At 38.7% G+C, this 26202-nt stretch overlaps 1 protein-coding gene across 2 annotated transcripts in view; it reads right to left on the bottom strand.

The window, feature by feature from the left end:
* Positions 1–26202, bottom strand: part of LOC126269625 (aminopeptidase Ey-like) — a 216498-nt gene that overhangs the window by 64662 nt on the left and 125634 nt on the right. For both annotated transcript variants that reach the window (XM_049974006.1, XM_049974007.1), the window contains exons 11-13: positions 24964–25147; positions 20146–20350; positions 1985–2265 (exon numbers count right to left, since the gene is read on the bottom strand). In XM_049974006.1, coding sequence (XP_049829963.1) covers positions 1985–2265; positions 20146–20350; positions 24964–25147 — 670 coding nt within the window. The remainder of the gene's footprint in view (positions 1–1984; positions 2266–20145; positions 20351–24963; positions 25148–26202) is intronic.

Raw genomic sequence — 26202 nt, 5'->3', positions numbered from 1 at the left:
TAATCATCTTGGAGACGTGAACTTTTTTATATTTCCTTCTTTCATTATCAGTCAAGTTATGTCTTCTATTACCTAAGCCTTCCCCACAGTTGTCCACCTGTGTAGCTTATTGGACAGCATTCATTTCTGATTCCTGGTACGCCAGGGATTTTTCCCTTGTGTAAGGACTGGAATGGGGTGCATTCAGCCTCATGATGCCAGTTGAAGAGATATTTGACTGAGCAGTAGCAGCACCAGATCTGTTAATCCTACAACAATTGGAAAAGCAGTGTGCTCATGCTACACCCCTCCATACCACATTTCAGTGACATCATTGGCTGAAGATGACATAGACTGTTTGTCCCATCTGTGGCTAGAACAGTGGTGTTGTTTCCATAGTTAACTTCTAGTATTTATATTGGCCCCATAGCTTCTGTAACTGACTGTAATTCATGGACATCAACTTCTCTTCAACTGAACTACTTACTCATCACCACTGTACCTACAGCCTCAGGAAATTTCAAATGCCTCACTTAAACATCAGCCAATCATCTCAAAACTGAAATGTGAGTCTGTATATGCTCCTAAGTATGCCTTTAAGTCTAATATCTGCTTTCAAAATCTTTTCTCTCTGTGATTTTATCCAGCTGAAGCTTATTGTGTCCCCAGGTCTTTTTCAGATGTATCTACTCCTCGTGTTATATTTGCTCTTCTGGTGATGCTTGAACAGCGTTTTTGCTATAACTATCTGAAATTTATTGCAGAAGTGAGGAATCTCTCTTCTGTTATTCCTATTAGGAGGCTAATTTTCTCCCATTATTATGTCTTATATTATTTTTCCTGCTATGGTGTTCCAGTCCTTAGTGACTGTTGGATTTTCATCTCCCTTTATGTACTGAACCATCCATTCATTGCCCTCATACAACATCCACCCATCACTTCATTTTGTGGCATTGGATTGATGTTGTTTCTGGTGAGAATAACCCAATCACTAAACTGCTCACAGAAACTCACTCTTTGTCCTACATTCATATTCATAACAAAGCATACTTCTGTTATAGCATTCCCTGCTACTCTTAATATTACTCTATATTTGTCTGACCAGATCCATATCATCTTTCCATTTCGCATCACTAAATCCTACCAAATCTGTATACTGTTTTTGCATTTCCCGTTCCAGATTTTCTGGTTTTCCTGCTACACTCAGACTTCTGACATCCCACATCCACTAGACAGAATGTTATCCTTATGTTGATTTTCTAATCATTTTCTTATGATTACCTCTACCTAGTAGCCCCTTCCTGGAAAGCCAGTACAGGACTAATCAGAATCCTTTTGCCAATGCAGACATAATCATCACACTTTTTCAGTTACAAACCACATTTCCTGCAGACACACATTATGTGTCTTTCATTCAGTGGTTTCTATTGTCTTGTGCAATGTCTTGCTGTTTTGAATACTCAACAAATGAATCTGGAAGAGGTTTTAATTGATTAATTTATTTATTTACATGTATTCCATAAATCCAATGGTGTGTTTACCCTGATTGTGGAATGTGTGGTGATGCTGACCAGAGGGGTACAAAGGGCACCAGTATGTTTATAAATTTAACCCTGAATAGTAACAATAATGAGTAAAAAAATAATAATAAATAAATAAATAAAAAAATTATTCACTTGAATCAAAATAAATCATATGAAAGCACATGTCACAGTTATAATTTGTGAAGTAGACATATTAAATATGTTCACTCAAGATTTCAGAGCAATTTTTCACTACTTTAACCTCGACTGACTAAAGTACATGTAAACAGAAACATATCCTCACTTTTATATACTGGCATTCATAGACACACATACAGAAAAGGTACTTACATGAAGACTTTCATTGTTGAAAGTGGTTCTGCTATTGGTAAAGTTCTTATTTATCATTGCTAAGCAGGCAAGAAGGTAAGATAAGTAAAACAGCAATAGTAAGAAAATAACTGCCACTCATATCTGCTTACCACAAAAAGGTTTATTGTCCTTGTGTGCTCCAATTTGTAATATATATCCCAAAAGAACTCTTTAAAGGCATACCATGGAGGGAAGTCGGTCTCATCTGTTAATGTGAGGCTCAGATTTAATGGCACACTAAACGTCAATTCTCCTGCATTTGCAAGAAGGAATGCATCAGTTATTAACTTGGCATGTGTTATTTCAGATAGCCTCTGGGAAGACTTATTGGCATGTAGATTTTGCGTGATGAGTCCCCAATTGGTTGGATCATAGTTTACAACAAACAGTCCTGTAAATTGATAAAAATAAAAAATAAAAAAAAATTGGTGATTCATTTCAAACTGCTATCTTTCTAAATTATTTATTATGGGGCTGAATAGAGATACGAAAAAGTGACAACATTTACAAGTGATAGAAACTGTGATTAACAACTTTATATTGCAGAATATTCGGAATAGTTAGAGTTTCATGTTGTGTGCCTCTCTATAGTGTGAGGTTAGCTATTATGAATGCAGTGGGGATTTGTAGAGTTTTTTCTAGGAGGTCAACTGGAAGATGGTCTACAAAATCCCAAATAACTAACATAAAATGACTAAGAATGAATAACAAAATAATTCATTGTCCAGGCCATAGGTGTACTGCTGGTTCGTAGTGTCCAAAGGGCACAATATTTTGGTGATGAGACGTGTCACCACTGACAGATGCACTGTGGAAATGAGATCCTTAGTATGTATGACCAACTTATATCCCCTCTCACAGTGAGCCATTTCCTCAGTGGTCTGTGTCCACTTTCTTGAGTCAGCAGTCATAGAGACACTAGTGTTGGTGTCTGTGGTAGCACTGCCGTATGTGCTCTGTTTGCCTGGTTGCCATATCATTTTGTTTGGTGAGATTCTTGTTAATTAGACTCAGTGCTGGTTCCTAAACCTTACTAAGATTATAGCAGCAATCTCAGTTGATGAGATTGCCCCTTGTGTAAATTTCCATGGCCTCTCTAGTGATGCTGTCCCAGTATTTGGAAGTGTGTGCTAAAATACTGGTACGTTCACACACCATCACATGATTCTCAGACAAACAGTGCTCTGTGACTGCTGACTTGGGATACATTAGGTGAGTGTTCCTCTGATGTTGCTGGCAATGATCTTTGATAGTACACACTATCTGTCCAGTATACGTCTTTCCACACTGACACATAATCTGGTATACACTGGTCTTCCATACACCATGACCATCTTTGACACTTCTTAATAATGTCTGTGTTTTATTTGGTGGGTAAAAGATTGTTTTCACTTGGTGCTTCTTGAGTATGCATCCAGTTTTTTCTGATAGTGTGCCAGTGTATACATACAGGCAGTATCTGCCTCTTCCTCCATGGCTTCTTCCATTTCCACAGGTTTTACTGTTGTGGTGGGGTGGAGACCATGCCTAACCTGTCATTCTGGATCCCCTTTTTCTTGTAATACAGTTCTGAGGCTTTCCAGCTTCTGAGGCAGACTTTCTGTGTCTGAGATGACGTGTGCCCTGTGTTCTATTGTTTTTAGTACCCCATTCTTCTGTGAAAGGTGGTGGCAGTTGTCCACATGCAAATGAAGGTCAGTGTGTGTTTTCTTCTGATACACACCAGGGCCTAGGCTACCATCAGCTCTCCTCTTGAGCATGATATCCAGGAATGGCAATCTTTCTTCTGCTTTGGTCTCCATAGCAAATTTGATGTTAGGCTGTAGGAGCTCAAATGTGTAAGGAAGGCAAGGAGTTTGCCCCTTCCATGGGACCAGATGAAGAAGGTGTCATCCACATAATAAAAAAAAAAAAAACATGTGGATTTCCATTTGGATAATGCCAGAGCTTCCTTGTCAAAATACTCCATATAAAAATTCATTATCACAGGCATTATTTGTGTTTTCCATTGTACAGATAATACATGGAGGTCAGGACAAGCCTGAAAAGGTTGGTGGCCTTCTCATCAAATTTCTGAACAATAAGTTCTAGTGATTTTTGTAGGGTGGAGGGGGTGGGGCACACTGTTGAATAATGAATTGATGTCAGAACTTGCCAGGATATCTGAGTCTTTTATCCTGAAGCTATTGATGCATTTTATAAAATCCACAGAATTACTCATGTGATGAGGGCACTTACCCATATAAGAGCTTAGTATTCCCATTAGGTATTTTGCCAGCAAATATGTAGATGCACTGATGTTGCTGACAGTGTGGTGCAATGGCACCCCATCTTTCTGAATTTCAGGGAGTCCATAAAATTTTGGCTATACAGGTCCTTGTCACAGTTTCTTGGTGACCCCCCCTGGTAAATCCACGTCCTTGAGAAGAGCCATCACCTTTTCTTCACCTTCTTAGTGAGGTCAACATTGATCTTCCTATAGGAGTCATCAGCTAGTAGGCCCTGCATCTTCTCAATGTAGTTCTTGTGGGAAAGAACAACAGTAGCATTGCCTTTATCAGCAGGTAAGACAACAATTTCAGGACACACTCTCAGATCCCAAACAGCTACCCTCTCTCTGATGGTAACATCTGTCTTTGTAGGTTTAATTCTAATCAGAGTACAGCAGGTTCACAACGTACTTCTTCAGCTGCATCAGGTGGTAGTTGCACCACAACATGTTCAACTGCACTGAAGATGTCCATGACTGGTGTGAACTTAGGGTTGGGACAAAGTTATTTAGCTTATCCAGGACTGAAACCACATCGTCACTCAGCTCCATATCAGTCAGATTGGTGACCATTTTGCATGGAATCTAGTTTGTCTCAGAGGTGAGAGAATTTTGATATTTGATGTTCTATGACCTTCCTACATGTGGAATCAACTTCCGCTTAGGTAACACCATCCATACAGTCCCAGATCAATGAATTAATGTGATTAGGAATTAATGCAAATAGTTCTTGGGAGTTATACTCAAGGTTTTAACAGGTGAACTGCACCCTCTCATGTATCAAGGAAAAGCTGGCCCACTTTTTAACATTCCTGGCTGCTGCAGAATCGATGTGATGCATGATCTTAGCAAAGTTTGGCCCAACACTCTTCAGAAATTCAAGAGCACTCAGCAAAAAGCATCTTCAGTGGTGCAGCTTGTTAAATTTCTTCATGCTGTGATTCATTTCCGCCCTGTACAGGTATATGATGTGATTCTGCAATTTCTCCTGGTATATTTGTTAATAGAACAATCCACACATGTACTGCTGGTTCATAGTTATTTTGATGATCAAACATGCCTTCACCAACAGGTGCACTGATGAACTGAGCTCTTGAGAGTACATGAACAACTTGTATCCTCACCCTACCTTGCAAACCATTCCCTCTGCTATCTGTGGAGGTGGTCATGCATCAGCAGTCATGCAGATGTTAACATCAGTGTCTAGTAGCATTGAGATGAGTGCATTGACCACTCTGGTCACCAGATCATATTGTTTGCTGAGTGTCTTCTTAATTAAACTCAGTGCTGGTTCCCAAGCCTTGCTAAGATTATAGCCATGATCACAGCTAATGAAATTGTCCCTGCTGCAAGTTTCTATGTCCTCTCCAAGTATGTGGAAGTTGAGCTGAAATCCTGGTACGTTGATACCCCATAACATGATTCTCAGACAAACAGTGCTCTGTAACCACTGACTTGTTGCAATACATTAGTTGAGTGTGCCTCTGGTGTTCTCGGCAGTGATTTTCAAGTGTGCACCATCTGTCCAATATATGTCTTCCACAATGACACAGAAGCTAGTATTCATCAACTTTCCACAAACTGAGATCATCTTTGATGCTTCCCAATAATGCTCGTGTTTTACTGGGCGGGTAAAAGAAAGTTTTTACTTGGTGCTTCTTCAATATGTGTCCCATTTTCCCCAATAATGCACCAGTGTATGGTATAAAGGCAGTGGCTCAAACACAGAGAGACTGTCCCATGAGCTGGAACACCTCAGTAGTGTATTCCAAAAAACAGGGATTCCGGATGGCAGATTAGGTGTGCTCTCCACCCCACCACAATAATACAACCTGTGGAGATGGAAGAAGTCACAGAGGAATAGGTTGCCACTGACAATAGATTATTGAGTGACGTTCATAAATACTAGTATGGTATGATCATGATGAGTGATGATGGTTGACAGAAGAAGTTATGACATATGACTAGAGTACTGTACACTACCACATTTTCAGGTGATGCTACCCTGCCATAGGACCAACAGAACATGATAATAAATGAATGATTGGAGCAAACATTGCATAAAATAGATGGACATTATATGAAGAAGGACTGTACAAGAAAAGGAAAGTACTACTGTAAAACTGAAGAGGAAGAAAAATATAAACTATACAATTCATAATTTATCCTAATTTGAAACTAAAACACTAGTTGCAGAGTCATGTTTGTGAAGAAGGAATATTAGTTTCAAAAAAATTAATCACTGAAGAAAGAAACAGTATGTGAAACACTTTACAATAACACATGGGAGCATACACATAAAACAGAATAAGTAAAAGACCCTCCATCACCAGTGATTAATAAATCAGTAAATGGCAAAGAAAACATAAGAACAGTGATACAGAGATGCCCTAATGTGATTTTTACTTACGCTTATAATATCACCATACACAGTTAACTGAAAAATTATATATTTTGTTGGCTCTTCAAAATACTGAGTGTACTGATTGCATTATGACTTTTGCACCATTCAAATATCTAAACTTTGCTTTACTGTTATAAGTTTCCTGTGTTCCACTGGTTATTAAAATACTAATTATAATGATAATTTGTCCATTTAATGCTTTGTTGGCTGTAATCTTACACTATTCATGTATTTCAAAGCAATAAAATCTTATTTTTTAAATAAGTAAACAGGTAAGGATTTTTGCATTGGCGTACTGCTTTTTGCTTTATATTCATGACCATAATTGACAACTGCTACTGGAGAAAGTTAAATGAGATTAAATTTCTTGGAATGGTTTAAATGTAGATAGAAAATAGTGAATACTTGATTAATTTGTTTACAATTGTGAAATGTTTCTTGAAATGTGTTGAGAAATTAAATTCAGAAACCCTTAAACCTCAATTATTTCTGTATAACTCTGATCTTCTTTGATTCATTAGTCTTCTGATTGTCTTCTGATTCAGTTAACACTAAACCCAAATTCTGTACTCATTAGACTCTTCATTTCATTCAACAGATCTTGTAATGTTTATTCACCTTAATTTAGGATAGCAATGTCATCTCACCTTGGATCCCACTCCTGAAGTTTTCTTCTGTTTCTGTCATTGCTTCTTCAATGCATAGAGTGAACAGGAGGTGTGAAAGACTGTACCCCTGTCTTATAGCATTTTAACATGAATACTTCATTCTTGGTCTTCCAGTCTTATTGTTATCTCTTGATTCTTCCAAGCATTGCATATTACCTGTCTTTCCCTTTAGCTTACTCCATTTTTCTCAACTTCCTCGGTTGTGAACATCATGCACCATTTTCCATTGTTGAACACTTTTTGCAGGTCAACAAATCCTATGACCATGTCTTGATTTTCCTTCAGTCTCACTCCCATTGCAAGCACAAATGGTACCTTTATGTTTCCTAAAGCCAAACTGATCATTATATAATGGCTCCTCAGTTTTTTTCCATTCTTCTGTTTATTATTCTTGTAAGGGACTTAGATGCAAGTTTTAGCTGTTAATCTGTTGAAACAATAGTCCTTGCCCTTGCCTGCTCTTGTTGTCTTTGGAATTGTGTGGATGCTAATTTTCTGAAAGTCTGATGGTATGCTGCCAGTCTCATTCATTCTATGCACTAACTAGAATAAATATTTGGTTGTCACTTCCCCTGACTATCTTAGAAATTCTTGAACAGAGTATTCACTATTACTAGCTGAAATTTATTGCAGAAATCATTTGGTCTTTTTCCTCTCACATTCCTAATATTAAAACTATATTTTCCAATAAAATTTTCTTCTGCTCCTTCCCCTATGAATGTATTCCAATGCACCATGATTATTAGATTTTCATCTCACTTTACATACCATATTACCTTTTCAACATCCTCATATATTTTCTCTATGTCTTCATCTTCTGTTTTTGATAGTGGCATATTTAACTTCTGCATAGTGTTTTACTGACTGTATCAAAACCTGTTTGCATTGTGATATATTGTGAAATTTCGAACTTTCACAAGTACTGCGACAAATTAGTACTGGTACTGTTATTGTCAATTGTAAGCTTGAACTAAATTGTGTTCTCTTAAAATTTTTAAGAGCAGTAGGCCTGTACTCATTCAAAACAATCATTCTCTAATATCATTGTACGATAATGTGACAAATAGATTAGTTTCAAAATTCTCAGATGCTTTCAAAACTATATTTTCGTAAGTAACTGGTATGAGTGCTTGGATACATAATTTATTTTGTAGCAAATCAGCATTTGTGGTTCACAATTAAGCCAACGAATACATCACCCCTGAGTTTCATTGTATATCAAAGCAAATTAGTGTGCATTTTTGAGAATTTTCAGAAGCTATCATTGTCCTTTGCATAATCCTTGTAGTGAATTGGCATTTGTGAGTTACTTGCTGTAGCAGATACACACTGAAGAGCCAAAGAAACTGGTACACCTGCCTAATATCATGTAGAGCCACTGCAAGAAAGCAGAAATGCCGCAACATGACACAGCATGGATTTGACTAATGTCTCAAGTAGTGCTGGAGGGAATTGACACCATGGATCCTTCAGGGCTGTCCATAAATCTGTAACAGTCCAAGGGGGTGGAGATCTCTTCTGAACAGAACGCTGCAAGTCATCCCAGATTTGGTCAATAATGTTCTTGTCTGGGGAGTCTGGTAGCCACTGGAAGTGTTTAAACTCAGAAGAGTATTTCTGGAGCCACTCTGTACCAATTCTGAATGTGTGGCATATTGCATTGTCATGCTGGAATTGCCCACGACTGCCAGAATGCACAATGGTCATAACTGATCAGACAGGGTGGTTATGTAGGTCTCACACGTCAGTGTGTTATCTAGACATATCATGAGTCCCATATCACTCCAACTGCACTTGCTCCATACCATTACAGAGCCTCCAACAACTTGAACATTCCCCTTCTGGCATGTAGAGTCCATGGATTCACAAAGTTCCCATATATGTCCATCTGCTTGATAGAATTTGAAATGAGACTTGTCTCATCAGGCAACATGTTTTCAGTCATCAACACTCCAAAGTCAGTATTGACGGGCCCAGGAGAGGTATTAAGCTTCATGTCATGCAGTCATCAAGGGTACATGAGTGGGCCTTCAATTCTGAAAGCCCATATTGATGGTGTTTTGTTGAATAGTTCACATGCTGACACTTGTTGGTGACCCATCACTGATAACTGCTACAGTTTGTGGAAGGGTTGCACTTCTGTCACTTTGAAAGATTCTGTTCAGTCGTTATTGGTCCCATTCTTGCAGGATCTTATTCTGGCTGCAGCAATGTCAGAGATTTGATGTTTTACTGGATTCCTAGTATTCACAGTATACTCATGAAATGGTCATACAGGAAAATCCCCACTTCACCACTACCTCAGAGGTGCTGTGTGCCGTTGCTCATGTGCTGACTATAACACCACATTCAGACTCACTTAAATGTTTATAATCTGCCATTGTAGCAGCAGTAACCCATATAACAACTGCACCAGACACTTGTCTCATATAGGCAATGCCACCGGCAGAGCTGTATTCTACCTGTTTACATATTTACATATTTGAATATGCATGCCTATGTCAGTTTCATTCTGCATTTCATTGTAATGTCGTCTTTTATCTTAAATTAAATCTGTATTTGATTTTGCTAACTACTATAATTAACATCTCAATGTTTTAGGAAACCAGTATCATTTACCACAGATTTCGTGTTGCCTTAATAGAAATCTCGTTTTGTGTATCTGCTTCAATTCTTATAGGGAATTAGCAATTTTTTAGCTCAACAGATTAAAAGATAATCAGTGGCCTTAAATTAAAGTAATTTGTTCACTGCCTTGTAATACACTGCACCAGCCAAACTTCAGTCCCACTGTGAATGCTGTTCTCAAACACAGGATGAATTGGTTGATGTTCATAAGGAGCTGGAAATTCCCTGACTTCTGTCAAATGATTGGCATCTGCTGCAAATCAGTATGTTGGAAGAGCTCCCAAGAGTTGTGTACCTGTGATAACCATACCAGAGGTACTGACATCTCAAGTACTATCTTCTCCTGTGGGTCCTGTCTCCTCTGCAGAAAGTACAGGATCTGCATTACCTTTACACTTGACTGTGAGTGGCATGTCAGTGGAAGATCTAGAAAACATATACAGGGTGGATGGGGGCCAGGAGCTGTCTTTCACTGAAACTGAAACAGCCAGTGGGATTCAATTCAATTGTTTTGGGGAAACCTGTTCTGTTCATTGTCAAGAGGAGGCAAACACAAAATGGTAGGGAACCATTAATTGTCAACAGTTCAGACATATTGCAAATGATGATACCCCATAGGGAAATGGCAGCAAGGGACAGGAGAGGACACCAAGTGCGTTCATTCTGAAAGCCTGTTAAAGAGACTGTTCTGCTAGCCATTGAGGAAACGAACTGCAGATTGTGGTGAACATTTGAACATCTGAGCTCTAATGTCATTCTTGGGTCACTCCAGTGACTGGCAGAGAAAACCATCCTTGCATGTGGAGTTTCCAGAAGCTCACAATTTGCAGCATTGTTCCCAGAAATGATCATGGCCCTTTGGCTCTCAGCTGAGTGGAGGGACTGAACCAGAGACTTTGAAAGTTCTGTGACAGGCTAGGCTGTGACTTTCTTGACTTGTGCCACAGGGTTGAGAACTATAGGGTCCCGTGAAATACACTCCTGGACATTGAAATAAGAACACCGTGAATTCATTGTCCCAGGAAGGGGAAACTTTATTGACACATTCCTGGGATCAGATACATCACATGATCACACTGACAGAACCACAGGCACATAGACACAGGCAACAGAGCATACACAATGTCGGCACTAGTACAGAGTATATCCACCTTTCGCAGCAATGCAGGCTGCTATTCTCCCATGGAGACGATCGTAGAGATGCTGGATGTAGGCCTGTGGAACGGCTTGCCATGCCATTTCCACCTGGTGCCTCAGCTGGACCAGCGTTCTTGCTGGACGTGCAGACCGCGTGAGACGACGCTTCATCCAGTCCCAAACATGTTCAATGGGGGACAGATCCGGAGATCTTGCTGGCCAGGGTAGTTGACTTACACCTTCTAGAGCACGTTGGGTGGCACGGGATACATGCGGACGTGCATTGTCCTGTTGGAACAGCAAGTTCCCTTGCCGGTCTAGGAATGGTAGAACGATGGGTTCGATGACGGTTTGGATGTACCGTGCACTATTCAGTGTCCCCTCGACGATCACCAGAGGTGTACGGCCAGTGTAGGAGATCGCTCCCCACACCATGATGCCGGGTGTTGGCCCTGTGTGCCTCGGTCGTATGCAGTCCTGATTGTGGCGCTCACCTGCACGGCGCCAAACACGCATACGACCATCATTGTCACCAAGGCAGAAGCGACTCTCATCGCTGAAGACGACACGTCTCCATTCGTCCCTCCATTCACGCCTGTCGCGACACCACTGGAGGCGGGCTGCACGATGTTGGGGCATGAGCGGAAGACGGCCTAACGGTGTGCGGGACTGTAGCCCAGCTTCATGGAGACGGTTGCGAATAGTCCTCGCCGATACCCCAGGAGCAACAGTGTCCCTAATTTGCTGGGAAGTGGCGGTGCGGTCCCCTACGGCACTGCGTAGGATCCTACGGTCTTGGCGTGCATCCGTGCATCCGTGCATCGCTGCGGTCCGGTCCCAGGTTGACGGGCACGTGCACCTTCCGCCGACCACTGGTGACAACATCGATGTACTGTGGAGACCTCACGCCCCACGTGTTGAGCAATTCGGCGGTACGTCCACGCGGCCTCCCGCATGCCCACTATATGCCCTCGCTCAAAGTCCGTCAACTGCACATACGGTTCACGTCCACGCTGTCGCGGCATGCTACCAGTGTTAAAGACTGCGATGGAGCTCCGTATGCCACGGCAAACTGGCTGACACTGACGGCGGCGGTGCACAAATGCTGCGCAGCTAGCGCCATTCGACAGCCAACACCACGGTTCCTGGTGTGTCCGCTGTGCCGTGCGTGTGATCATTGCTTGTACAGCCCTCTCGCAGTGTCCGTAGCAAGTATGGTGGGTCTGACACACCGGTGTCAGTGTGTTCTTTTTTCCATTTCCAGGAGTGTAGATCAGGTGTGCACTACACATCTGAGGTAGCTGACTGTGTGTGGAAGTGCATGTAAAGGTCTTTTAGATTAGGCAACTCTTCATCCAGTGCAGATAATGATCACTGTAGGAAACCCAGAAGTATCAGTGTAAGATCAGAAGAAATGCCTCCCACAGGTGAGAGTATTAAAATCCTAATGGTAAACTGCCGAAGCATTCACAACAAGGTGCCAGAGTTTGAAGTACTCATGAAAAGCAGTGAAGCTCACATAATACTAGGTATAGAAAGCTGGTTGAAATGTGAAATTGAGAGCAGTGAGGTTTTTAGGAAAATTTAAGTATATATCAAAAGGATATGATTACCAAATGGGTAATGTAAGAGTGTATTTGCCACAGTAGACAAGAAACTCAGATCCACTGAAACAGAAACTGAAGCTGCATGTGAGATTGTTTGTACAGGACTCAGTATCAGGGATGAGCATAAAATGATAACTGGATCCTTCCATTGCCCACTAGATTCATCTCCTGATGTAACCAAAATCTTTAGAGGAATCATTGGTGGAGTTTTGTTAGTGGTGGGAGTGATAAGACATCCTGTGAAACTTTACTAAATGCCCTCTATGAAAACTACCTAGAACAGTTAGTTAGGAATCATACTCATCATGGAAATATGTCGGATCTAATGACAACAAATAGACCTGACTTCTTTGAGGATACCCACATCAAAATTGGTATCAGTGACCATGACGTGGTTGTGGCAACAATGATTACCAAACTACAAAGGACTACTAAACCAAGCAGAAAGACATATATCTTCAGTAACCTAGATAAAAAATCAGTAGTGTCATATCTCAATGAGGAACTCAAAACTTTCAGCACAGAGCAGAAGCATGAAGAGGAACTCTGGCTCAAGTTCAAGAGAATAGTTGAACATGCACTGGTTAGATATGTAACCAGTAGAGTAGTTTGCAGTAGGAGGGAATCTCCATGGTATACAGTCACTGTAAAAACACTCCTAAAGAAACAGAGATTAATGCATAATATATATAAAACAAAGCATAAGGTATAGAGAGAGATGCTGGATGAAATGTGTTTGGCTGTCAAGAAAGTCTCCAATGACTACTGTTGCAGAATATTGTCAAGTGGTCTTTCGCAGAACCCGAAGAAATTCTGGTCATCTGTAAAGGTTGTTAGTGGCACCAAAGTTAGTGTCCAGTCCCTAGTGAATGAGACAGGAACTGAATTTGAGGGTAGCAAAGCAAAAGCTGAAATGCTTTACTCTGTTTTCAAATGTTCCTCTACATAGGAAAACCCAGGAGAATTGCCCCAATTTAATCCTTGTACCACTGAAAAGAATCCCTGTCAGATTCTATACTGAATTTGTGGCTGAGTTAGCCCTTCTTCTAAGTATAATCTATCATAGATCCCTCAAACTACCCATGCCCAGTTCTTGGAATTGGAGAATTGCCCCAATTTAATCCTTGTACCACTGAAAAGAATCCCTGTCAGATTCTATACTGAATTTGTGGCTGAGTTAGCCCTTCTTCTAAGTATAATCTATCATAGATCCCTCAAACTACCCATGCCCAGTTCTTGGAAAAAGGCACAGGTCACTCCTGTCTACAGGAAGGATAGTAGAAGTGATCCACAAAACTAGCATCCTATATCCTTGTCATTGATTTGTTGTAGAATCTTAGAACATATTCTGAGCTCAAACATAATGAGGTATCTTGAACAGAATGATCTCCTCAATGCCAACCAGCATGGATTTCAAAAACATTGATCATGTGAAACCCAACTTGCACTTTTCCCACATGACACACTGAAAGCTTTGGATAGAGGCAAGCAGCTAGATGCAGTATTTCTTGATTTTTCAAAAGCATTTGACTCAGAACTGCACCTATGCTTATTGTCAAAAGTACAATCATGTGGGTTGTCAAGGGAAATTTGTGACTGGACTGAGGATTTTTTGGTCTGGAGGACACAGCATGTTATCTTGGATGGAGATTCATTGTCAGATGCAAAAGTAACTTCAAGTGTGTCCCGAGGAAGTGTGTTGGTACCCTTGCTGTTCACGTTGAATGTTAATGACCTTGCAGACAACTGTTTTGTTATATTTTTTATGCCAATGTTGGACCACTTTAGTTAATATTATGAATTAGGTTCTTCTGGTTATTTTGGCCTAATACTTTTTCATTCTTTCAGACTGTGCCCTTCTCTCCTCATCTGAAATCAACTTTTCCATTCCCTGTTTGTTAATTTTTATTGGTAGTGTGATATGTTTGTCCTGGAGAATACTGAGTGCATCCCTCATAATCTGTAATTTTACCATATCCTCCTTCACCTTTGCCATCCATCTAATGCCACTCTTACTATTCCACAACTTTTCAATTATTCTCCTGCTAATTCTATTTCCTGTTGTCTGCATCAAAAGCCATAGGAAAGAGATCTGTTTCTTTTTCATCATACTTGTCCCTGTTTCTCTTTCTTTATAAACTGCTTCATTTGGAGCTATTCCCCAAACTCTGTCTTTTTGATATTTTTTATTTATACGTATTCTGACTATCCTTCTCTCTATTTTGAGTTACCTATCTATTGCTTTAGTGTTGTTTTTTTTAAATATAGTTTTGCCAGCATGCGTTATTTGCAGCTGTGTGACTGTTTTGTAGTGTTTCAGTTCTGAGGCTGTTGAAAGGCATTTTTTGTTATGTGTGTTCTTGGTAACAAGATGAGTTTTAACCGATTTGTTTATTCTCTTCTGCCATGATGGTTTCACACTCAGGTTCTGTGATATTATTTCTCCCAAGTATTTAAATTTTCAACAAATTTTGTATCATGTTCTCCAATTCTAATTTTGTTTGCCAGTGGCAGTTCCATTAGCATTATTTCTGTTTTTCCAAAAAATATTTAAGGCCAATATTCTGGGCTATTTCCTATAATGATTATATTTGTTATTTGGTTCCTTGAATGTTTATAGCAAGAAGAGCAAAGTCATAAGCAAATCCTAAACAGTTCATCTTTGTGTCATCTTTCTGTGTTCCAACCTTAATGGTCTTTCAATTGTCGTAGTACCATTCCCTCATTATTTATTTGAGAGCACAATTAAAAAGAAGTAGAGACAGACCGTCTCACTTCCTTACACCAGTTTTTATCAAGGGTGGTTCAGATAGTACCCCTCTGAGCTTAATTTTCGAATTTGTATTTGTTAAGATAAGTTCTATCAATTTAATTAATTTTGGATGGAGTCTGAAATATCACATTTTTAACAGTGAGGGCCTATGGACAGAATCACATGCTTTCTTAAACTCCATAAATGTAATTGAGAGACAGTTGTTTCATTTGCAGTGATAAGCCATGATTAATTACAGTGTATCTACTTTTTTGGCACAGCATATCCAAGGTCTGAAGCTTGCTTGGTATTCCTCCAGTTCCTTATCCAGTTGTTCTTTGATCCTGTTGTGAAAAATCTTTGAAAAAATGTTGTAGGCACTGTCCAAGAGTGAGATTCCTCTACAGTTGTATGAATCGTATTTGTCTCCTTTCTTCTGAAGTGGGTTAATTATACCTGTGATCTATTCTTCTGGAAATTTTATTGTTGCCCAATTTTTTTGTAAAATAATACGAGGGTGGTTTGAAAAGTTCTCAGAACAGAATAGAAAAAAGTAGTTACATCACTGAAACTATTTTTATTTTTCAATGTAATCTCATTGTAGATTAATGCACTTGGTCCAACAATGTTCCAGTGTCTTGATTCCATCTCAAAATGAGTTTCCACCAGGCGTGCCAAATATTTGTCAACTCCGACTATCAATTCTTCGTTTGAAGTGAATCTTTGCCCACTAAGAAAAATTTTCTGTTTTGTGAAGAGATGGAAGTCTGATAGAGCCATATCAAGTGAATAAGGCAGGTATGGAAACAATTCATACCTTAGTTTCTTTAATTTTGACATAGCAACATCACATGTGTGCAGCTGCACATTGTCTTGATGGAACATAACTTTCTTCCTTGCTAAACCTGGCCTTTTTGTGTATCTTTTGTTGCAATTTGTCCAGGAGGTTAGCATAGTATTCTACAGTAATTGTATGCCCAGTAGGGAGATAATCTGCAAACAGAATCCCCTTTTCATCCCAGAACACTAATGTCATGACCTTTCCGGCCGAAGGAATTGTCTTTGCTTTTTTGGTGGCAGAGAATCAGCATGTTTCCACTGCTTTATTGTTGTTTTGTCTCTGGGGTATAGTAGAGCACCCAAGTTTCATCTGCGATCACAAACCGGCACAAAAAATCTTGTTTCTTTTCTCTTAAAATGGGTCAAACATTGTTCCGGTATGTCCATTCTTAAGCATATTTGATGCAGTGTCAAGAGTCACGGCACCCGTCTTGCAGATAATTTTTTTCATTTCTACTTCTTCGGTTAAAATGTTATATACTTTTTCAGATGACCTCTGGCAAGTGTAAGCAATTTCATGCACTTTCAATCTGCGATCCTCCATAACCATTTTGTTCACTTTTGCAATGATTTCTGGAGTAGTGACACATCTTGGCCAACCACTGCATGGATCATCATCTAAGCTCTCCCGACCAAATTTAAATTCATTTGTCTACTTGGAAACAGTTGAATATTAAGGAGCAGAGTCCCCAAGTGTATTCTGGAAATCAGCATGAATATCCTTTGCTTTCATACCTTTCTTTACAAAGTACTTAATCACTACTCGAATCTCAATGTTTTTCCACTTTCGCAAATCACTATATGGGAACAACAACAGAGCCACGTCACCACCGCAGCACTCTTCAAAAAGTACTGATGTGGAACATGTTTACAGCCAACAGTCCAATGAAAACCACATGAACAACTCGTTGCACTAGTGCTAACCTCTCGTGGTGATTCCAAGAACTTTTCAAACCACTCTCATGTGTAAAGATGTCTGAGTTGTTTTACCAGCATACTTCCATATTTTCTCATATACTTGATTTTCACCAAATGCTTTGTAGTTCCTCAATATTAATAGTAAAATTAGACTTTTTCCAGATTATGCTTTTTTATCTATAATGAAGTGCTATCTGAAAAAAGATGCACAAATATTCGGTCAGGTTTTGAAAAGATTTCAGCAAGGTGCAGAGATTGGCAACTTCCTCTAAATGTCCAGAAATGTAAAATTTTGCACTTCACAAAATGAAAAAAGTTGTATCCAATAACTGTAATATCAATGAGTCACTGTTGGAATCAGCCATTTCATACAAATACCTGAGTGTATCACTTTGTAGCAATATCAAATGAATTGATCACAGAGGTTCAGTCAGGGATAAAGCAGGTGGCAGACTTCAGTTTATTGGTAGAATAGTGGGGAAGTGCAATCAGTCTACAAAGGAGATTGCTTACAAATCACTCAAGCAACCAGTTCTAGAATATTGCTCAAGTGTGTGGAACCTGTACCACATAGGACTAATAGGAGATAGTGAACATATACAGAGAATAGCAGCACAAATGGTCACAGGTTTGTTTAATCTGTGCGAGAGTGTCACAGAGATACTGAAGGAACTGAACTGGAAGACTCTTGAAGATACATGTAAACTATCCTGAGAAAGTCAATTAATCAACTTTCAAGTAGTGGTTTTAAATGTTTACTCAAGGAACATACTACAGCCCCCTACATGTTCTACACACAGGGATTGTGAGGATAAGATTAGAATAATTACTGCATACACTGAGGCATTCAAACAACCATTCTTCTAGCGCTCCATACGTGAATGGAATAGGAAGAAATCCTTGTAGCTGGTACAATGGGATGTATCCTCTGCCATACACCTCACTGTGATTTACAGAGTCTACATGTAGGTATAGGTGTAGAAATATTGTTGTAGGCATTGTTTTGCTGTTGCATCTGATGAGAACACCCTATCTCCGAAATGTTCACAGTAACTTAATCTATGCACTACCTCCCTATTCATTATGAGTCCTAATGCCATTATACTATTTTCTGCTGCAGTTGATAGTACCCTATATTTGTATGATTAGAAATCTTTACCATCTTTCCATTTTACTTTACTGATCCCAACTATATCTTGACTCTGCATTTGCAGTTCACTTTTCCAATTTTCTAGCTTTCCTACCACATTAAAACTTTGACATGCCATGCTCTAGCTAGCAGAATGTTTCCCTTCATTTGACTATGCCATCTTTTTCTCATGATCACTTTCCCTTTGGAACTCCCTTCCTGAAGATCTGAATGGGAGACTAAACCAGAGTCTTTCGCTAATGGAGAGATCAGCATGACACTTTTTCAATTACGGGCCCCATGTCCTATTGATACACTTTATGTGTCTTTAATGCAGAGGTTTCCATTGCCTTCTGCATTCCCAAGTTCTTGATTGTTGCTGATTTTCCTATCTTTTAGTGAAAGTTTGCATGCCAAGTATGACAGAGTACCCTGAATGCCCATCCACTCCTCCACCATCTTTGACAAGGCTGTTGGCAGAATGTGAGTGACTTTTTATCTTTTTATGCTGGACGTCTTTACCCATCATTTGATTTTCTTCAAAATTTATGCAGTGGCTAGGTTCAAACCCAGTACAGATATTTTAATTATTAGTCAAAGACACGACCCATAGACCACAGGTTCCACTGTGAAACTACAACAAATAGCCAGAGCATATCACAAATACAAATTACTAGCTGTTGCCCATGACTGTGCTCACATATCAATAGTTTTGTTATGATGATTGTTAGTGAATAAGTAAGCTACTCTACTGAGTATATGTCACAAGGTTCATCTTCCCAGCCCAACTGCCCAACCTCACAATGCAGTGCATGCACAGGGTTGCTGCTGAGCGGGGTGTGCAGAGGGGCATGAGCAGAAGCACACTATATAAATAACACTACTGGAGTAGCTACAAATTATATAATTTGTATGTTGCACAGCAGATTAGTAATTTTTAATATGATTTATATTTGCTGATGTAAAAAACAGAGTTCCATTCTCTGCTTTATTCTCTTAGAGAACAATATGGAATAAACATGTTGAGGATTGTATAAGCATTACACTGAATTGTTTATGTAGAACATATCAACCAATAAAAGGCTTTTCACAAATATGACGAAGCACAAAAGTCAAAGAATAAATAACTTTTTCAAAGAGTACACATTTTATCCTAATACACATAATATTATTCAAATCAATAAATATCTTGTACTAATGACAACATTATGAAAGGATAGATTGCTACTCACCGTGTAGTCTAGATGTTGGGTTGCAGGCAGGCACAACAAAAAGACTATTAAACACATAAGCTTTCAGCCAGAAGGGTTCCTCTGAAATAGGCAACATACGCACACATATTCATGCAAACAAATGCAGCTCACACACACACAACCACTGTCTCTGGTTGCTGGGGCCAGACCAGCTCTGGCAACCAGAGACAGTGGTCATGTGTGTGTGTGAGCTGCATTTGCATGAATGCATGTGTGTATGCTGTCTGATTTGCAAGGTGACCTTCTGGCCAAAAGCTTACATGTTTAGTAGTCTTTTTGTTGTGCCTGTCTGTGACTCGACTTCTCTGCTATATGGTGAGTAGTAATCTATCTTTTTTGTAACATTCTCATTACTTCATCTTTGATTTTCCCTTGTTTAATATCTTGTAATACACACATTCTAAAGTAGCATGTGTCCTTACACTGGGTTCAAGATATCTCCACACTAAATTTAATTAAAAGTGATTCCACAGTTTATCCTGAAAATCAAACCAACAGAGTTACTTTCACACTTACTAAATTACTGTGGATTTCTGTACATTAAATCATGTGCCCACTCAGAGAATCGGATATCTCTCCCTAAAGAATTATTGTTGTTTATCTTTGCAAAGACATCAGAAATTTAATTAGAATAATCATGTTAACTGGTACATTTATTATACTGACCTATGATATCAGGATTGATAAGAATAGAAACGTCAGAGGGTGGCATGTTGTCTAAGTTAATTGTTCGCTCTTCCTTCATCCATGCCACCACATTCCAGAATCTCTCCTGTGGTTGATCACTTTGTACAAGCACTAATGGTATATACCATTGGAGATCCTGTTCTCTTTCAGATAATCTGTCTGACTTATTTAGAATAAAAGCTTTCTGTAAAAATAAGCAATCTACTTGTCTTGATAATGTAATTACCACTACTCAGCAAAATCAGCATCATATTATTCACTATAAGTACAAAAACTAGATTATTACGGTATGCAGTTAAAATTAAAAAGTAAAATATCTGTATTTGACTGCAATTTCATTCAGTATATTACACTTCAGAATTGTGAGTACATTGAAAATTACAGGACACGAAGATGTCACAATGGAAGGTGCATTTATTTATTTATCCTGGAGATGATATTTATGACATATGATGCATGTTAGTGCAAATGCTGAAGAACATGTATCCTCCATTACAATAGTTTTTACATGTACATGAACTGTGTAGGACAGAGTATGCAATTAAACATAAGAATTAATTGTAAGTTGACTATAGTTAAATTAAAGATTGTGGTACTGTAAGACAATCCTTACTTGAAACATTGGGGACATAGCAGTGCCATTACCAGACAGTCCTTCAAAACTGAATGGCTTTTTCTTGTCTTATGGCAAAACAAAGGAATGCATACTGACATACTGTGATTAATCTAGCATACAGCCTCCATCAGCACCAAACAGAAGAAATTAGGCAAGAAGTGTCGCACATGTTGCATCAAGCTTGACTACCATGTGATAACACCTCTTCTGCAGAGAGAGCACCTATTTGTTTCCTTCGTAATGATAATGAAGAGATAGTTTTACCCAATGACAAGGGAAATGGCATAGTTAACATATTTTGACACAGAATGATTACATCCTAGAAATAGGAATAACTCAATGAACCAGCTTACAGAAGATTGTGTAGTGGCCCCAAAGAAGGGTTAAATGTGAGAAACATAAAGAAGGGATACCCTCATGCCCAGTACTTGGCAACTGGGTGCAGCCACTTACTACCTGGTGAGGTACTTTTTGGTGGATTTTATTTGATGGCTGAAATCTTTGAGGCTGGAACCTACTGATTTACTTGTAAGTTTTAACATGGTATCTCCATTCACAGAGTTCCTCTGGAATAGTCCTTGGGTTTGATAAGTGAAAAAGTGGATGAGGAATTGATGAAGCTTTCTCATCCTGCACTGACATCCACATATTTTATGTATTTAATGATGACATTTTTTAACACAATGACGGAGTGGCTATGGGTAGCCACCTATCGCCCATAGTTGCTTGTTTATTCAGGCAGTTCTCTTAGGTTGTTCGCAGATGATGCTGTAATTTACAGTCTAGTAAGGTCATCCGAAGACCAGTATCAGTTGCAAAGCGACTTAGAAAAGATTGATGAATGGTGTGGCAGGTGGCAGTTGACGCTAAATAATGAAAAGTGTGAGGTGATCCACATGAGTTCCAAAAGAAATCCGATAAATAGTGCAATTCTCAAGGCTCTTAATTCAAATAAGTACCTGGCTGTTAAAATTATGAACAACTTCAGTTGGAAAGACCATATAGATAATATTGTGGGGAAGGCAAGCCAAAGGTTGCGTTTCATTGGCAGGACACTTAGAAGATGCAACAAGTCCACTAAACAGACAGCTTACACTACACTCTCTCATCCTCTGCCAGAATATTGCTGTGCGGTGTGGGATCCTTACCAGGTGGGATTGACGGAGGACATCGAAAGGGTGCAAAAAAGAGCAGCTCATTTTGTATTATCACGTAATAGGGGAGAGAGTTGGCAGATATGATATGCAAGTTGGGTTGGAAGTCATTAAAGCAAAGACGTTTTTCGTCGCGGTGAGATACATTTACGAAATTTCGGTCACCAACTTTCTCTTCGAATGCGAAAATATTTTGTTGAGCCCAACCTACATAGGCAGGAATGATCATCAAAATAAAATAAGAGAAATCAGAGCTCGAACAGAAAGGTTTAGGTGTTCGTTTTTCCCGCGCGCTGTTCGGGTGTGGAATGGTAGAGAGATAGTATGATTGTGGTTTGATGAACCCTCTGCCAAGCACTTAAATGTGAATTGCAGAGTAATCATGTAGATGTAGATGTAGACGTAGATGCAAGACTTCAAAGCTAGCGTACTGAGGGCCTTAGCTTTGATACAATATGTTTCTGCAAATACACTGATGATGTTTTTATGGTCTGGCCTCATGGATGTGATGCTCTTGACCACATTTCAGACCACTTCAACTGTCTTCATCCCAGCAATAAATTTACCATGGAGGTCAAAAGTGATCAGAGGCTTTCATTTTTGAAAATCATAGTTTACAAAAAACATTATGGTACTCTGGGCCAGAGTATTCTCTGAAAGCTGACACAGAATCTGCAAGCTGAGAGTTGCCATTCATCGTACCAATGCAATGGCATCCTTAGAACTCTGGAACACAGAGCTTATGTTATTTCTGATATGGACAGTTTAACCCATGAACTTGCAGATTTGATGGCTGTGTTTAAGGAAAATGGAAACTCTGAGAAGCTGATTTATTGGGTTATGGAGTTTGGGACATCCCTGTAGCTGCACGAAGAGGAGTACAGATCTGTGACCTTAAATCCTTATATTGGGGGTGTACTGTTTGAGACTGAAAGATTTTTAAGGAGTTTTAACATTAAGAGTGTGTTACATTCACCTTCCAAAATTAGGATACTACTTGATTCCATCAAAGATAATTTGAGACTTAGGAAGCCTGGTATATAGGAAACTCTGTGTCAATAGGGGCAGGCTTATATTTACTGTTCAGTTTATACAGTTCAGGACAGATGCGTGGAACATTGCCATTGGTTGAGGCTACAGCAGCCTGTAAAATTGGTAGCAGTAGAACATCATTTAAATGAGAGACACAAGATGAAATCTGATGAGACTCTGATAGTTGCTTGCACTTTCAGGTTTTGTAATGGTGTTTATATAGAGGCAACTGAAATTAGGTTGAAAGACAACCTGCTTAATTAAAAAAAGGTTTTCCTCTTAGCAGGATGTGGAACTCTGTGCTATTTTGCATCAAACCACAACACTCTTTGGTGTGGCCCACACAACTGTATGAAGATAATAGTTGAGTAAGATATGTCATTGGTGCCAGTATGATAGTAGGGATGGTGGCACCAGCCCTATATCTGGAGCAGAAAAACTGTGATAGGTGGCACATATGCCATCTATGTTATGGAGCTCTATAGGGGACAATGATTTGCAGCCTTGTCATCAACCTTCAGCAGCACTCAGCAGCAGCAGTATTCTCCTACAGATGTCAGACAAATAGATCACAGAAATCTCAAGTCATGTTGATTTTACAATTCAGCAGCAAACCTGAAAAGACTACAAAGAATTATTATGCTGGGAAAGCCTACGAACTGACAAATTTATTAGTTTGTTTGTGCATGGGTATACCAACAAGGGCATAATCAATGGGGTGGGGAGCAAGGGTGAGCATAATGCAAGGGTAGAACAATCGTTTTAAGGTAAATAATTTCCAATATAATGTTTTTTGAAACAATGGTAATTGTTTGTAATAAAAACACTTTATTAAAACTGAAAAAGAAGTCCTTTAACAGACATTATCAGTTTCTGATTATTTACCTATCTTCAGATGTTGTTAAGATAAAAATCCATTAGGGCTGCATCTGCATAATTTTGTACTGATAATGCAGATTATAAGTTGCTCTCCAGAGTGCCTCAAAGATTTTAAAGATACTTGAATAAAGATGCCACCAGGTGTATGAATACTTCCTTAAGAAATTCAACATTAATTTGCATTTTTTGTTTTTGGTAATAGCCTCTTTCTTCACTTCCTCTAGTTATCTTTGCTTATTGTTATGTGGGATATGCCATATTCCCTAAATTTTAGATTTCAGTTGAGTTTTTATTCCAGTTTTATGGAGATGGCCAATGAATGCTATACATCATATGGATGCATTCTGTTAAAATCCTTCCCCACATCTTATGAATCAACTTTTAAACCCTGCAAACTGAGTTCTGGTGATTAGCAAAATCAATTTTTTTGGTGGAAATATCAACTAACCAGATACATTTCATTAAGTTTATTGATCCATTCTTAGGTCATTAGTTGCAGGATAAACTGTCCACATGCAACATAAAACTACCATAACTGAAAGGAAACTTCACATTCTTTTTTTCCATGGATGGCTTACTTCATACACCTAATCTGCTTCACTGTGTCAGACTGTACCAAAATCTAACTACTATTTCACTGGTTTGTTTATATCTTAATTTATAGATGTTACACAAAGCACAATCCTACAACTACACTGAGGTCAAACACATTTTAAAGATAGCACCATAATAAAAGAAATGAAGGAAGACTAAAATGTGGCAGTTCAACATAAGTAATATGGTTATCATTATGTATATAGGTATACTAAATAAATGAAGGAAACTTTTTTAAAAACTCAAACATATCACTCATAAAATTAATACAATAAGGATAGATTTTCTTACTGTAATCAATAGAGAGTTAACTGCACTCTTAAACATTATTAGCAAACTATTGTTGCATTTGGTCTGGTGGTCCTTAGACATGAACATCTTGTAATCTAATAGCAACTACTCAAGGATCTATTATTTAAACTTCTAAGTTGTGACTACATGAAAACAAAGTATAAGAAAATAAACCACACAACTGCTTTCCTTTTTTCTCTAAAAAGAAGAGAAAAGAGAATACATGCCTACCTGCTCTACATGTGCTGTTCTTGTTTTATAGTTCCTAAATACAGTAACAACTGGGAAAAGCTTAGTTTTAAGCCATGACTTAACAATCTGTGGTACAGTCACACCAGCAGGGAGAGCCCAGTCTCTGCGTGCTTGTTCTGTAAGTGCAGAGATGATGTTGTCCAATACGAATGTTTTATATGATCTGCAAAGAATAATTAAATGTAATAACTGTGAAAAACAGTTTGTTATTTCCCTTGCTCAACTTTTTACCTGCCTAGACATTTGAGACAAAGATAAGATTTTGCAAATCACAACCAGACTTCATCATGATGCCCAAATTTACATCAATTTTCTATGCTAGTCTTTTAGTATTATTTTTAACAATATAGGAAAGATAATATAACTGCAAAATTGTGAAATGAAAGGAGAAGATTTATGGCCCTCAGGCAGAGGCAGAACATGTAAAATTTGAATTAAATCACTTATAGATAAATAGAAAAGAGATGCTAAAAAAGGGTGAGAAGTATATAACAGAAAGGGAATAATTTGTAAGTACATTTGAACTTAAATTGAGTGACAAATATGACTCTTCATCTAATTTAAATGAGGAGACCAGGACCAGGATTCCTAAAGATAAGACACTAGAAAGCAAAATAGGTAAACTACTTTAATACAGTGATGAAAGACGAGTAGGCCAATAGTTACAGAATATAGTAGATTCAAGGTAGTGTGATAAAAGTTTTGTAAAACTATTCCTCAGCTAAGTAACAGGAAAATTAAGATAAATATTTAAGGGTTTTAGGAAACTTCATTAGGTGCTGATAGTTGTGAGATCTGGAAATAGCCTGGCTAAAATCACAAAATACAGGACTGTAGAAGGGGTAATCAGGGATGAGGTGGTTGGGGATCATTAATATTTCTGCAATTTCCTGCATCCATGAATGTTATTAAAATATTGAGAGATACTTATCATGGCCTAAACCATTACAGGAATGATAAAGAGGAGTTATCAGATCTATTAACAGAAAGTTACAATGTCCTCATTGTTGAGATATCTTCTGAGGATAAATAAGGAATTTAGAGAGCTAGTATTTAAGCAAATTAAGCTGAAAAATCCTTCCATTTTGTCACATAAGAAAGTAAAACAGACCGATAATAAGCTTTCTTTGTCTCCTGACCCATACATGTCCATCCACCAGATACAATTTGAAATGAGACTGTTTGACCAGACAACATGTTTCCAGTCATCAATAGTCC

The sequence above is a fragment of the Schistocerca gregaria genome, chromosome 1 (genome assembly GCF_023897955.1).
Source record: "Schistocerca gregaria isolate iqSchGreg1 chromosome 1, iqSchGreg1.2, whole genome shotgun sequence".
Lineage (NCBI taxonomy): Eukaryota > Metazoa > Arthropoda > Insecta > Orthoptera > Acrididae > Schistocerca > Schistocerca gregaria.
Note: the sequence above shows the minus strand (reverse complement) of the source record. Positions and strands in the feature narration are given on the sequence as shown.